This window comes from Narcine bancroftii, chromosome 12, assembly GCF_036971445.1.
Source record: "Narcine bancroftii isolate sNarBan1 chromosome 12, sNarBan1.hap1, whole genome shotgun sequence".
Classification (NCBI taxonomy): domain Eukaryota; kingdom Metazoa; phylum Chordata; class Chondrichthyes; order Torpediniformes; family Narcinidae; genus Narcine; species Narcine bancroftii.
This window is the reverse complement of record NC_091480.1, coordinates 5,077,206-5,093,660: the sequence shown is the minus strand read 5'-3', so window position 1 is coordinate 5,093,660 and position 16,455 is coordinate 5,077,206. Positions and strand designations below refer to the sequence as shown.

General features: G+C 43.1%; 1 protein-coding gene across 4 annotated transcripts in view; it reads left to right on the top strand.

Moving 5' to 3' along the window:
- The window catches only part of LOC138747170 (CREB-binding protein-like), a 116,746-nt gene continuing 100,291 nt past the window's right edge, over nucleotides 1–16,455 (top strand). The window contains exons 1-2 of one of the 4 annotated variants that reach the window (XM_069906150.1): nucleotides 1–719; nucleotides 2,381–3,129. In XM_069906150.1, coding sequence (XP_069762251.1) covers nucleotides 635–719; nucleotides 2,381–3,129 — 834 coding nt within the window. In that variant the 5' untranslated portion in view covers nucleotides 1–634. The remainder of the gene's footprint in view (nucleotides 720–2,380; nucleotides 3,130–16,455) is intronic. The other 3 variants (XM_069906152.1, XM_069906151.1, XM_069906153.1) reach the window with 3 other exon arrangements.

Below are 16,455 nucleotides of genomic sequence, written 5' to 3'. Positions count from 1 at the left end.
TCGGCCGTCGACGTCAGCGTCGAACTGCGCGGTGCCACCCCCTCTCCCTCGGTGGACGGAACGTCAGGAGGAAAAAAAACTTTAAGATCAACAGCCGCCATTTTGGTGGAAAATTCCGTCCGAGATTTCGGAAGGATTGAACGGCGTCGGGAGCTCCCCGCCGACCCCTCGCAGCCCGCGGCCGGCGCACAACCTCAGCGGGCCGTCAATTAAGCGAGGCTCCGGCCGCCGATCCCCGGGGAAGGCCGTCGGAGAGAACGGAGGGCGGGTGAGGGGGGTCCCCTCGGCCGGGCCGGACCGAGTCTCCCTCCGGGTGGAGTATTGTTATCGCCGGTAGCGGCCCGGCGGCAGCCCCCGGTCTGGCCTGGGCCTAGAGGCCCAGTATGAGGCCTGGCTGAGCGCCTCGGGGGGTGTTTTACCGTAGAAGGAGGCGGCGGCCGTGTGCGTGTGGAGCGCGGAATGGCGGTGCAGGGTGCCGCCGCGGCGTTGAGGGGGAGCCGGCCGTGAACTCAGGCCCCGCCGCCTGTCAGGGAGCAGCCTCCTCCCCCCCTCCCCCTCCCCCTCTCCCTCCCTCCCTCCCTGCTCATCACGCTTCACCGGGGAGGGGGAACGAGTCGAAACGCACGGACATAAAATGGCCGAGAACCTGCTGGATGGACCGCCGTCTGCCAAGCGGCCCAAGCTCACGTCGCCGGCCCGCTCCGCCGGTGACAGCGCAGGTAAGGCGGGCAGCCGGGCCCCGGGCCGAGCGGCGGGGGAGGAGTGTGCTGGCTTCAGCAGCGCTCTCCCTCCAGCCGGGTGCGGGGGGGGGGGGGGTGTTTGTCAAGCAGCTTCCCCTCCAAAACAATGCAGCCAGGTGCACTGATTGGGGCTGGCGTTAGCTGGTCAGGGACACAGCAAATACGCCCCTCACATCAGTTCTCTCCATGTCTCAGTCACTGGTGCATTTACACGAGGGAAGATACACAAATGACATCCATTCTGCTTTGCACTGAAGTTTAAACACTCGTTAGAGTGACAAGCGAGGAAACTGTACTTCAGGTAAAAAGGTCTAAAGCTCATTGAATGTGAACCCAAAACCGCTGCAGGAACTACATTAGGGATGCAGGATCTCGACCCAAAATGTTGGTCATTCCTTTTCCCTTATAGATGCCTCAAACTCGCTGAGTGCCTCCAGCAGTTTGGGGGTCTGCTCCAGATTCTAACATCTAGTGTCTCAAACATAATATCAAGTTTCCCAAAGAAAATATTAATAAAAGTTAAACTATTTTTAAAAGTAGACTGGGCTCTTATGAATTCTTTAAATTGCTTAATTTGTTCAAGTGAAATAAGGACTAAACATAAAATTCCACTAATGACGGGTAAAAGTGAATTTGATTGTAGGTAAGCAATAGTAGCCTTTCTTTGTAAACAGAAGGTTGTGAAGGAAATCTTGGGTATGTCCACAGCTGGTTGGCAGAAATCCACAATTGATGCTCCATTCTGTGCAATCCAATGGGAAAATGATCAGTTCAATCACTGTAGGCTGAGTAATTAATTAATTGCCAAAACCTTTGACGAGTAATAATTACAGCAGGTCTTGTGTTATTCCAAACAACCATTAAATGGGACTAAACCACTCACGCAAAGTTTTTTTGTTGTTGTGTCCTAATTTTAAAGTAGCAATCGATAACCAGAAATTGTTAAAGCTGCAGAGAGATGCATGGGGAAAATGGTCAAGCTGCAAAGAATTAAGCCTGTGTAAAAGTTTTTAAACCAGTGTATTTAGTCAAACAATTGTTGATCGCTCTCCAAGTATGAATATTTACTGTATGTTTTTCTGTACTTTGCAAAATTAACGGTATAATGTCAAAGCCAACTGTAGGCATTTGTAGAAGCCAAATAAAAAGCACATCAGGCTCTTACAAAGTTTATATGGAAATTTTAATTTGGGTTTTGGTACAATGTTCTAAATATGGCTGTCAATGTTAGAAATTTATACTGCAATACGAAAGGCGTGTACTGTTGCAAAGTTTGTAAAGCAGCATTGATGATTTGGTGAAGTTGGATTTAATTTCTAATAGACTCATGTCAAATTAATTAAACATATCAAATTTTATCATTAAAAAACATTTTGTTTATTGTTGAACCGTTTTCAAAATTCAGTGTGCAAATTCAGTCTGCATCTTTGTTGGGATTGGTTGAGGTTACAGTGTAAAAGTGCAATATATTTCATGCAACATTACTCTATAATTGAATATATTGTGAAATTGTGTACTTGTAAGTGTTCAGTTTTGAGCACAGAACTTTTATTTAGTAATAAATTTGAGGAATCAATATGTTGAAGACCTATTTGCAATAATTGGGTACTAATGCAGTGGATGACTTTTATTTTTTTTAGATTTTGGATTGTCGTTTGATTTAGAGAATGATTTACCTGATGAGTTGATCAGATCATCCCATTCTTCAGGACTGCCCAATGGGGGTGAACTGGGCCAGTTGAGCAGTGTCATTGGTCAGGACGCTGCTTCTAAACACAAGCAGTTGTCAGAACTTCTGCGGTCTGGCAGTGGCTCCAGTCTCACTGGAGGACTGGGCAATGTGAACAACAACAATCCTGGTCGATCGATGGACAATCCTGGCCAGAACCAGCAGAACAGCTCCAATGTCAGCAACATGGGCAAAAACCCTCACAACCAGGGGCTGACTTCATCTTCTGCTTTAGGGATGGCAGTCAGTGGTTCGAATTCATCAACACCCGGCTCTCAAGCACTGAACACACAAGCACAAAAACATGGAGAGTCGAAACTTCACAATGCCGCAGCATCGGGTTTGGTGTCGGCCGGTGGGAACCCAGCTGCTCAGACTGGGCCAGGAGGAATAGGCCTTAATGCCAGTCTCAGTCACACGCATCAAGCTCTACTGAGTAGTAACAGCAGCCAAAGTCTGATGCAGCAATCACAACAAGGCCAGGGACAGGTGCTGAATGGATCATTGGGTGCTGCTGGCAGGGGTCGTGGGGGAATGCAGTATTCAAACTCTGGCCTCAGCAATTCTGGCAGTGTATTAGCAGAGACTCTAGCCCAGGGAACGACGTCGATGGGTGCACATGCAGGTCTCAATGCACAGCAAGCTGGGGCTATGGCAAAAGTAAGTAACTTTTAACATTTGTTATTCATGTGGTTATAATATTGATCCTTGTGAAGATTTGCAGTATAATGGTATAACATTTACGTCGGCACATAAGACAATTCGTGTACAAGACAACACCCAGAATTTCCACTTACAACGTAGATTTTGAGCTATACTCACTGTATCAGACTACCCCAAGTCTGGCACTTAATGCTAACCAGTGGAGTGATGCTCCCAATATTTTAAAAGCAAATTACCCAGTAAGGTTGAAATTTTATTAGCATATTTTAAAATAAACCACTGTTGGCTCCTTTAATAGGCTGTTTAAAGCCTGTGCAGAGCTGACAGCAGTCTTACTGGGTGGATGGACACCGCCAGGGAGTGCTGACACTTTGCTAACAAGGTTTGTATTTTCTACTTAGTGTACTGTACAAGGTGACCCCTGATTTTTGGAAGATTCAAATACCATCTTGTACGCAGACATATGCGGTAACTGTTATGTCTGGTAATAATTGTGATTGAAATTTAAAGGTTCCAGCACTTGGCTTGCACGTGTTCTAGGCAGTTTTCTCCCACACCTGAATTACGCAGTGTTCCGATTATGCTACAGAAACCGCAGCTCTGGACTAGTTCACAGGCTTTATTGAATCAGGTGCTTTCAGTGGGATATCCTGCTGAGTGGTTGTTGGCCATCATTTACTCATTTTATTCCAGCATTGAGTGTTTCAGGCAAGGACCACCTCTACGGGCATTACTTTAAACATCTGAGTTTGTGTTTTCCCCACACAATATACACTTCACATTACAATTTGCTAGAAGTGATTTTACTCTCATTGTCTCCTTTATTCCTCCAGCATTATTCACCCATTTTCTCCCTTCACTGTTCATGTCTACTTTTCAGAGATGATTCTCTGCTATTTACCTACTTCCCTAATTTGTACTTCACTTTAAATTAAAGAGGTTAATGATGGCCAGTACGTTGTGGCTGAAGGAAGAAATGATAGCCAGATTTCTGCAGGATATAAGTACGGAAAGCAATATGGACTAGCAGGTGTTACTGGTCTAAAGAAGACAAAGGACCCAGTCGTGAAGAGTTGATCCTGGTTGAGAGGGGCCCGAGTAGTTAGATGATGGAAAGATACCTGGAAGTGTAGACAAACACGTAGTTATCATAATGAATTGCAAAAAGAGAGAATTTTGTGTATCATTTGACATCTTCAGGGAGCCCAGAGCACTTCACTGCCAATTTGAAGTGCAGCCAATGTTATTCTGGCACTTCACATACATCGAGGTCGATTACAACAGACTAGATGAGCAACTACTGTAGTTAAGTTGTATATTTTGGGGATGTTGGCTGAGAGTGAATTGTTGGCTCAGGTCACAGAGATTACTTCCTGTTGTGATTACCTGGATTGCAACAAAATAAACTGCTGCAAGAACTTAGCAAGTTAAGCAGCATTTGTGAAGCAAAGGGATGGATGATGCTTTGTATTGAGACCCTGCACCAGGACACAGTGATGGCACCAAGGAATAGTATCCTTTTCTGCCCGGTACTGCCTCGTTGAAGGTGTTTGGAAGTTTGAATCCTCAAAACTCTGGCAAATAATGGTACCACTTTAATGATGCTTTTCTCTTTTCCCCTTTGCTTTATAAAGCATGATGAAAGATGGATGTAACGATGCTGGAAGAACTCGGCTGGTCGAGCAGCAGTGGGAGAAAAATAATGTTTGATGTTTCAGATCGGAGCCCTTCATCAAAACAGTTCAGATCCAAAAAGGGAGACCATTCCTCCCCCCCACCCCCAAACCCACTGCTGCTCCACCCACTGAGTTCCTCCAGATGACTGTTGTTTAATTCCAGCATCTGCAATCTCTATTGCGTCTCCACAAACAGATGCACAATTACTTAAAAACATATAGCAATAGATAGCATATTGTCCTTTCTTCAGACGTGACATCCATTGTAATGCACTGATCTTCTGAATCTGGACATTTTGAAACAGCAGGGTGATTGTTAGGAAGGGACAGGCAGTGGGCAAGTCTGAGGATGGGAATGATGGTGAGACCTGAAGAAGGGAGCTGGTAGCATTTTGTGGAGGAAGGCCAGCTGTTGTAATGGGTGAGAATCAGGTGAACAAACGAGCAAGTACAGTACGAAGAAGCAACGTTCTCCAGTCCTTGGTGCAAAACACGCAAACAGATATGACACACATACAGATAAATATGCAAGACCAGTAGCCATATGTACAAATTAAATAAATATCGGGAAGTGATTATGAGCGTCTCGGATGGTGAGGGTGAGAGTGTCTCTGCTTGCTGGGGTCAAGTTGACAGCCATCAACCTTTGTACTCTAGTTTTTAAAAATATATATTCAGCATATATTTGTTAACACTGTAATATGGTGATTTATTATTGTTTGTTGTTACCATTCTACATATGTTGATTAAATAAAATATTAAAAAAAACCTTTGCACTCTCGTAACACGCAGTGAGAGACCTCTACCACTGTGAATAAGGAAGCAGCTGAGGCAGTCAGGTCATGCCCACCCTATGGAGGTGTTGGGATCCTGAGTTGACTGCTGCTACATAATACGGCTGAGCTGCACAGATCCATACTGCTCATGGTCAGGCAGCAGGGCTGGGGCCGATCGTGCTCCTCAACCAACCACATCCACCGAAGCCTCTCATTTTTTTTCATAGATAAGGAACAATTTATAATGAGAGGAATTTTCTTCCTTTGCAATATTAGAAGAAATAAACATGTGTAAAGATGCAACCCAAGAGGTGACAGGTTTTGTCATGTCTCAGATTTCACCCAGAATGTTGTTAAAACACACTTCTGAATGGTGTTGGTGACCTGCATTCTCCCAAAGCGAGTGCTCTGACACTGCCTTTATCTGCCTGCCCGATCGTTTCACTATTTCTTGCAGCTACTGGGCGCTATTTTGTCTTGAAATGAATTTTAAGTTGTAAAATCCCCGATCACCTTTTCTATTCTGCATTATTGTGAGTTGTTGCAGGGCTCAGTTAGGGGATAAATTGATGCAAGAGAGGTTTGTTGTGAGTGTGTGGCTAGTGGTATAAAACAGAATGTTGGAGAAACTCAGCACATCACACAGTGTATATTATATAACAAAGATAACAAGCCTTTTTAAAGGAGAAAAAAGGCAAATGTAAAAACAGATTCTCCATTTTTACATTGCCGCACTTACCTCCATAAAATGTCTGAAGGCAGAAGGACTGCTGGAATAAACTCCAGCTTCCATGCACATAGGGGGCTACACTTAAAGGTGGAGTGTAGTCGCTCCACCTCCTCCATAAAAGTGGCTGCAGAGGGGAGAGCTGATGACCTTGTCAGCGCACAACCCAAGGGTTCATTGTAAAGTGCTTAGTGTGTTCAGATACAGGGTAATAGCAAATGCGATTTGCCTCTAAAGGATCATTATTCATATGAGTGATGGCTAAAGTTTCATTTGTATGTTTGACATAATGGAGATGGGCAATGCTACTGCACCACTCGCCCCATCTCCCTCAGCACCAGAGTCGGTTTCTGACTCTGCTCTCCATCAAGGCAACGCTGGATCCACATTATAGGCCGTCACCATAAAAGGTAAATTCACCTTTTTTACCTTGAGCCGGAATTAATGCGGGGTTGCTCCATAAAAAGTCTTAAAGATACATGACCAACCTTTTGAACTTGAGCCCTTCATGAAGGTATGAGCAAAATGTAGGCAGCCGTCCGAACCAGGCTCAAGTCCTAAATTTTAATTATGGCTCCTGCCTACATTTTTGGTCATATCTTGATGAAGGGTTCAAGGCTGAAACGTTGGTTATTTACCTTTATCTTTGCTATATGAAGTTTACTGTTTGACCTGCTGAGCTTCTCCAGCATTGTGTTTTTACTTCAACCACAGTGTCTGCAGACTTTCGTATTTTACTTTTGGCTTTCTGGCAAAATTATTTTACGAACGTGATTTTGAATTGAGCCTCAGTGCAGAAAGGGAGTTGGGTTTTAACTTTTGCTGACTGAATGCTTGTGTTAGGAAGAGAACTGTGGTGTTGCGATGAGTACCATACTCGAGCAGTTAGTTGGGTTGCGCTCTGTATTTGGTTGCGTTCAGAGGTGTGCCCTACACAGTGGGTCTGGTTCAGCTGCAATTCAAGTACATGTGCTGAAGACGGCATTGAAACATACACTGATCGATCAACTTGAAAGGCGCTACACTTGTGTATCTAATCGGCAGGGGAATGAGAGATCCAAATCACTTTGGGTTTTTATGGGAATAAATCTCCTTTAAACTTCAAAGTAAATGTCGATGGAATGTGCAAATTTTGGCAGTCCACTGGTATTTTTTTCCTAAATCTAGCCAGACCAAGATTGCACAAAGTCTTAACCATGGTTCCACGAGATTACAGATGTTGGAATCTGGAACAAAAACTGCTGGAGGAACTCAGCAGGACAGTCAGCATCTGTGGGGGAGGGGGGCTGAGTGTGAAGAGATGGTTGAAATTTTGAATCATTCCTTTGCATCATCCTTGACTGATTTTGTCGTGAAACACATTTGGAGTTGGAATCTCTAAAACACCTAAAATCTCACCAATAATATAGAATTACTGTATTTGGTAACCACAAGTGAGATTTTGGGTTGTTTTACGTTTTATTTGTTGCACTATAGAAGTAGATTCCGGCCATTTAAAATCATGTTGCCCATTGACACCGAAATTAACCTACATTTTGTAGTTGGGAGGAAATCAGAGCATCCGGAAAAAACCCACCCAGGCACAGGGAGAACGTACAGACAGCAACAGATTCAAAGCCAGGTTGTCGGCACAATAATAGCATCACGCTAACCGCCAAACTAACTGTGCCACAGTAGAAGTTAAAATGTGTTGTTTATAAGAACCAGAACTCCAACCAATGGCATTAACCTAGTCTTCTCCAGTTTCCATTTAAAAACCTTCCCCCAGCTCTTTCTCTCTCTCTCTTCCCTTTTCCCTCTGTCTCCTTTCACAGAGCCAAAATCAATTCTCACCTTTCTTCTTATCATATCTAATTAACACCTTTTGACTGTTGGTCTCTACTCCTCCCCTCTCATTCTTCAGTCTTTATTCAGATGCCTTCCTATTTTCTGCTTGTTTCTTGAAGGGCTCAGGTCCAAAACATTGGTAATATATCTTGTGAGACCGGCTGAGTTCCTCCAGCATTTCTGTGTTTTGACTACAATCACAGCGCCTGCAGACTTTTGTGTTTCATTAAATAATAATTTGATCTACTGTTTTTCCTTCCTTCCCTCAGCCCTCTCCCCAACATTTGTCATCTTTCTCTTCTACCCTCCCACCTGTATCCTCTTACCTGTTAGCCTATGATCTTCCCCCTCCTTCCACAATTTTATTCAGATCACTACCTGTTTTTCCTGTCAAAGGGATCAAGCCCAATCTAACAGTTAGTTTTTATTTCCTATGGTTGCTGCATGACCAGAGTTTTGGCAAAACATTTACATTTTTCTTCTGGAAGAACTCAGCATGTCAAGCCGCATCCGTGGAGGCAAAAGTGTTTCACTTCAAGACTGCATCAAGATTGAGGGTAGAGGAAAGGTAGTAAGTACAGGTACATGATACTTTATCCGGACATCTAAAATCCGGAACGGTCCAAAATCTGGCAAGTGGGGAGAGAGGGAGGGATAGGTGATGAGGGAGGATGACGGGATTGGTGGTGCACATTTCTGATGTGAAATGTTGTCTATCTCTTCACTCCGTACTGCTCCAGTATGGAGCAGTTTGGTTTTGCTCCAAATTGTGTTGTAAAATCTTATCTAGTTGTGGGAATCTCTCATCTTTATCTGGCCTAGATATACCAGCCAGCAGTTTTGTGTTTATTAGGTTTTTACCCAAGCAATGGGGCCCATTGGTGAGCAAAGTGGCAGTAAACCTGTGGATCTGGTGGAGAGAATATTGAATTGTTATATTGTCACATGTACCAAAATACAGTGAGAAGCTTGGTTTAGCATGCTCTTCAAGTACTATGGTTTTGCCCATTTGAGCCGTTTAAAGGTCTGATTTAAGCATGCAAAATGCAGCACCTTTCAGATAAATAAACTTTTTCTTAGGTGACATACCTGTAATCAGAGGGCATAAAATTAAGATAAAGATTTTTTTCAATCAAGCTATCAAGAAAATCTGCAGATGCTGAAGTTGGGTGCAAAGCTCAGCAGGTCACACAGCAGTCATAGGAAGTAAGAGGTAACAGTTTCAGACTCTAGCCTCTACGATCATTACCAACAAAGGGCTCAGGCCTGAAAATGAAACGTTGGTTACCATTTACTTCCTTTTGGATGTTGCACAACCTGTTGAGTTTCTCCAGCACATTTGTGAATTGAAATCTGGAACAGATTGCTCGAGGTTAATAATATTCAAGAATGAAATGTGCACTTAACAGGCCATGATAGTTCAATGGGCAAGTGCTGGGAAAAAGGATGAGTAAAGATGGGTATCCAATACAAAAGGGCCCTGTTCCACACTGAGGAATTGGTGGGTTTCTTTGGATAGCATAGATTTACTCTAGCCCATTCTGGATCCCCTGGGAAATAGACTTGCAGAAAACCACCTTGTTCGCAGGGAAGCCAGGGTACACTCACATTTACAGCAGAAAATGTTCGGTTCATTTCTTTCATAAACATTTTGTACAAGATGTTCATGAAAGGGAAGCAGGTTTGAGATGTGTGAAGGTTTGAAGTTTGATAGATTTCAGCATTAAGTAATTTTGTGGTCAAAAAGGGGAGAAAATGACTCTGTGTATATTCAAGAGGGAAATGTTTGTGTGTATTTTGGATAATATGGTTCATAGTGTGAAAAATAAAAAAAAATATATTAATTTTTTTTTAAAGTAATTTTGAGGTCACACGCATCATGACTAGATCCAGAGTACAGCTCATGGATTTACCTGGTTTTTTTAATATTTTATTTAAAACTTTTCCATACAAGTAATTAATAAACTTTTAAATAAAATGGTGTTGGTAATATTACAATGGTTACATGATGGTTTTTATCCGACCCTTACCCTTTCCTCCCTATACCTTCCCTCCACCACAAAAACTATACTAAAGATATAATTGAGATAAAAAGTTATATGAAGCATAGAAAAGAAAGAAGAAAATAGTTCCCTGGATTGCTCGATAGGGTCGGCTCGCACACTGGGATCCTATAGTGTTTATATGGCCGTTTTAAGGAAGAAGATTAACAACGCCTCAAAAGGCTGGAAGTACATTTTTTGCATATTTACCCCTAAACTTTGCATACGTGGGCTCCAAATTTGTAAAAAGGTAGCATATTTATTTCTCCAAAGGAATACAACTTGAAATTTCTGCTTTCCAGCTCTCCACACCTAAATATGCATCTGATTTCCAAGTTACTGCAATATACTTCCTTGCTATTTTGATAAATCATCTGTACCAAATTGATTAGTTTTACATTCTGCACATTTATAATCTAAACAAAATGTTGGAAAACAACAGGTCAGACTGCCATTGTGGAAAGCTACAGTTAAGGTAAAACATGAAATTCTGCAGACATCATGGTTGAAGTAAAAGCATAATGCTGGAGAAACTTAGTAGGTCAAACAGTGAACTTTATATAGCAATGGTAAAAATACATAACCAACTTTTCTGCACTTTTGAACTATGAGTATGTGAAGTAAATCCCATTTCTAAGTGAATGAACTTTGCTTTGTATTAAATAAGTTTTGCTTGCAGCCGGACTTGGATGAAGGAACATCGCAGTGTCCCACACATGGACATCTGGCTTTGCGCCTTTTTGAGTGGCTTGGGGATGGGGATGGGATGCGGCTTGGGGAGTGTGGAAGGGAAATGGCTCAGGCGAGCAAGGAGAGAGAGCAGCTCAAGGGGTGGTGAGAGAGAGCAGCTCAGGGGTTGGGTGGTGGCTGCTCAGGGGAGGCGAGGGGGCAGTTCGCAATTGCTCCTAAAGGTTCACCCCTTTGATTGCCTGGCTCCACGTTCAGTGGTGGGTGAGTGGCCTGGGATCAAGAGCAGGACATCTGGCCACTGATGCACAGCATGTCTCAGGCCCATTTTGAGGACAAAGCTTGTTCCTGGGTGTGCCAGGGTGAGTTATTTTTTTCAGGGCAGAAAGTGATGCGATTTATGATTGATTCCTGGTTATAATGATGCGGAGAGACTTCAGTGAACATTCCATGTCAATGCAGTCATTTCACTGCCTGGTTCACGACCCTGAAGGAATGGGTGGCATTTATATAATCACAAATTATTTCCTTTGCTGAGGGTACTAATGACAAAGGCTGACTGTTTAGTGCAACAAACAGAGTATGTTGGAGTGGCTGAGAGTGATCGGGCAAACAGATTAGGTTGTAAGCGGATAAATTTGGATCGCAGGCCATAGGTTGCCCACCCTTGTAGACCTCTATCACGTCTCCTGTCATCCTTCTACATGCAAAAGAAAAAGTCCTACCTCTGATAACCTTGCCTCATAAGACTTATTTTCCAATCCAGGTAACAACCTGGTAAATCTCCTCTCCACCCTTTCCATATCCTTCCTTTAATGAGGTGACCAGAACTGAACACAATCCTCTAAGAGTGGTTTCATCAGACATTTGTAGAGTTGTAACATGATCTCTCGACTCTTGAACTCAATCCCCCTATTAATGAAGCCCAGCAACCCTTAGGCTTTCTTGAGGGACATATGGATTTGGATCCCAAGGTCCCTCTGTTCATTCACACTCTTAAGTAAATGACCATTAACCCTGTACTCGGCCTTCTGGTTTGTCCTTCCAGAATACTTCACCTCATACTTATCTGGATTGAATACCATCTGCATCCTGTCTATATCCTCTTGTAACCTTCGACAACCTTCAACTCCATCTACAACTCCTCCCAACCTTCATATCATCTGCAAACTTACTGACCCATCCTTCCACCTCTTCATCCAGGTCATTTATAAAAATCATAAAGAGCAGGGATCCCAGAACAGATCCTTGTGGTACTCCACTAGTCACGGATCTCCAGGCAGAATATTTTCCTTCCATGACTACTCTCTGCTTTATACAGGCAAATCAATTTTTTATCTAGACAGCCAAGGTGGGGTACCTTGTCAAATGCCTTACTAATGGATGGGTCACGTCTCCAGAATGGAGGACCATCGCCTTCCCAAGATCGTATTATATGGCGAGCTCTCCACTGGCCACCGTGACAGAGGTGCACCAAAGAAAAGGTACAAGGACTGCCTAAAGAAATCTCTTGGTGCCTGCCACATTGACCACCGCCAGTGGGCTGATAACGCCTCAAACCGTGCATCTTGGCGCCTCACAGTTTGGCGGGCAGCAGCCTCCTTTGAAGAAGACCGCAGAGCCCACCTCACTGACAAAAGGCAAAGGAGGAAAAACCCAACACCCAACCCCAACCAACCAATTTTCCCTTGCAACCGCTGCAATCGTGTCTGCCTGTCCCGCATCGGACTGGTCAGCCACAAACGAGCCTGCAGCTGACGTGGACTTTTTTACCCCCTCCATAAATCTTCGTCCGCGAAGCCAAGCCAAAGATAGACCTCATTTACTACCTTCTCCATATCAATTTCTTTTGTTACCATCTCAAAAAACTGAGGCCCGTGAGGCATGACCTTCCCTTCACAATATTACTGCTGTTATCCTTGAGTAGACTGGACTTCTCCAAATGCTCATAGATCCTATCCTTAAGAATCCTCTCCAATAGTTTACACACCACTGACTTAAGACTCATTGGCCTATAATTCCCAGGATTCTCTCTGTTACCTTTTTTAAACAAGGGAACTACATTTGCCATTCTCCATAATGGGAAATAAATGGAAGAGCATTTTACCCAAAGTTGGAATTGTTGAGTGCCAGACAGAAAGTAAAAATGTTCTACCATAGGTCCCAAAGATTATTAATCCAAAACAAATCGTTTTCTTTTTCCAGAAGTATTTGTCTCCAGGTTTTTCAAATATTTTTTGCTCAATTCTGGCTGTAATACCCTGTTTACTTGCTCATTGCTATACCTTTGGACTATGACCTTTGGCTGTTCACTCTCCCTTTTCAAAAGAATCTGCACTCAGCGACATCCTTGACCTTAGCAGTAGGAAGTCAACACATTAGAATCACACATCCATTTAGTCAACCCAACAATTGAGTTTCACATCACTTCGGCCCTTACTCCTCCTCCCTTCCAGTTATAGTTCCACACTCTGACTACTTTAGAAGAAACTGTCCCACTCAATAGTCTCCACAAATGGAAATACTTGTAAGGGAGAGAGATTGACTTGGGGTACTTATGTCTCACCTGCCACCTCAAAGTGATAGTCACTTATGTCCTCTATGCTAGTTGTAGTGGGGTCACATCCCTAAACACAATTACTGTACAACATTCTCACCCTCACAAAAAACACCAGTGACCTTCATCACCATCCCACACTCAGAGCTCATGGCTGCAGCTGGATACAGTTCCTGCACACATAGTTGTCTGGAACATTGCAAATGCCCATGACCTCACTTATGATCAGAATATGCAAATCACTCTGCTGTGTAACAGTGCCATGTATTATCCTTATTTAACTTCACCAAATTTTGTTCACTTACATACAATAGTACAATTCTTCCTTTTTAAACAAGCAGTGCCAGGTGAGGCAGATGATTTCAATTGATAAGTTTACCTTGTAATAAGATTCCTAATTACAATGTGTGCACGCACCTCCTCCATTGCTTTCTCCCAATTCTCTGAATTGATATCTGGAGTCCTCCAATTCTGACTTTGTCACCCCATTCCTAATCAATCAGTTTGCCTATTCTTTCTCTTCTCTTTTCTTTGGCTTGGCTTCGCGGACGAAGATTTATGGAGGGGTAATGTCCACGTCAGCTGCAGGCTCGTTTGTGGCTGACAAGTCCAATGTGCGACAGGCAGACACGGTTGCAGCGGTTGCAAGGGAAAATTGGTTGGTTGGGTGTTGGGTTTTTCCTCCTTTATGTTTTGTCAGTGAGGTGGGCTCTGCGGTCTTCTTCAAAGGAGGTTACTGCCCGCCGAACTGTGAGGTACCAAGATGCATGGTTTGAGACGATATCAGCCCACTGGCGGTGGTCAATGTGGCCGAACTGTGAGGTACCAAGATGCATGGTTTGAGACGATATCAGCCCACTGGCGGTGGTCGATGTGGCAGGCACCAAGAGATTTCTTTAGGCAGTCCTTGTACCTCTTCTTTGGTGCACCTCTGACTCGGTGGCCAGTGGAGAGCTCGCCATATAACACGATCTTGGGAGGGCTACGGTCCTCCATTCTGGAGACGTGACCTACCCAGCGCAGTTTGATCTTCAGCAGCGTGGATTCGATGCTGTCGGCCTCTGCCATCTTGAGTACTTCGATGTTGGTGATGAAGTCGTTCCAATGAATGTTGAGGATGGAGCGGAGACAACGCTGGTGGAAGCGTTCTAGGAGTCGTAGGTGATGCTGGTAGAGGACTCATGATTCGGAGCCGAACAGGAGTGTGGGTATGACAACGGCTCTGTATATGCTAATCTTTGTGAGGTTTTTCAGTTGGTTGTTTTTCCAGACTCTTGTGTAGTCTTCCAAAGGCGCTATTTGACTTGGCGAGTCTGTTGTCTATCTCGTTGTCAATCCTTGCATCCGATGAAATGGTGCAGCCGAGATAGGTAAACTGGTTGACCATTTTGAGTTTTGTGTGCCCGATGGAGATGTGGGGGGGCTGGTAGTCATGTTGGGGAGCTGGCTGATGGAGGACCTCAGTTTTCATCAGGCTGACTTCCAGGCCAAACATTTTGGCAGTTTCCGCAAAACAAGACGTCAAGCGCTGAAGAGCTGGCTCTGAATGGGCAACTAAAGAACAGGATTAATAACATCAAGGAGATTAATCTATATTTCAAAGTTTGGTGTGGGTTTCAGTTCGTGGAATTCCAGTAGTTGGGAAGCTGTTTGGTTGGGCAGAGTTCTAGTATATCAAGTACTGGAGAGGTGAATAGTGCTTTAAACTTAACATTGGGTGACGGAGAGTCGCAGTGAGGGAATTAAAGAAAACAAGAGAGGAACAATGATGAAGCAAATCAGGAAATTGACTGGGGTGAGGATTGTATCTGGAATGGACAGAGCATACAAACAACAAAATTAATTAACAAATAGTGACTGAGAAAGAAAAATTAGCAATAAAACAAATGGATCAATAATAAAAATGTCGTTGTGTCTAAAAAATCTTAATCTCAAGATGCTGCATCTAAATATGTAGGCAATTGTAATAAAGTGAGCAAATTAACACCACAAATGAATAGGATGTCATTGTTGTTACAGAGACATAGCACAGAATAATCAGGGCTGGGAGTAAATATCCAGGGGTATTCAACATTTTGGAAGGGGAAAAGAATGTGGCAGTATTTGGAAAAAAATTCCTTTCTACAGTAGTGTGAATTATTTCAGAACCAAAGTATCCTTGGAAATAGAGGATGCATTTTCATTTTCTCAAATGGTTCATGTGTTTTGGCGAGCACAAGAAAACTGGAAACTACAAATTTACCTAACATCAGAAGTGAGTAAAATGTTAAAGAGTATTACGCAGGATAAGATAACAAATACTTGAAAATATCAATAGGTTTAAATCAAGTGAGTGTGAATTTCTCAAAGAAAACTGTTTTCGACACATCTGCTGGAGTTTTGTTAGAATTTAGCTGATAGAGTAGACAAAAAACGTTAAAGATGTGATGTACAGTAAAACCCTGGGGATTGGTAGATGCTGGATAAGTGTATTTTCCAGTTGCCTAATACACCTGAATTAAGAATGAGCAATTTAAAAGACAAAAATACTAAAACTTCACTTGCATGAATATATAAACCTTAAAGCATTTTACTTTATTTTCAGTCACATTCTTTGAAAACATTTAACCATTGCTGCATCTGCAACAAACAGTGTACTTTATTTAGCAAAAATAAAGATACATAACCAACATTTCATGTTTTACTAATAAATGACACCTTTCTCCTTTTCTGGTTGAAGTACACAATTTCGTGTTCATCCACATAATCTATGCCATGTTTTTCCCACTTGCCAATCCATGGAGCCACCCGAAGGACAAAAAATTACATTATAGATAATTAACCCTCTCCCCTGCCCCCAAGTTTACAGATAAAGCCTCTGACCAGGGTGACTCTTGCTAAGACAGGGTAAGGAGACTCTTTAAAAGAGTGAGCGGCATCAACCAACTCTTCATCCTGGGCGACACCATTATTGTTTCACACAACTTTATTCTAACAGCTGCTACGAGCAAAGCCCGACCAAGGCTCTTCACTGGCTGAATTTTGCCTCCCA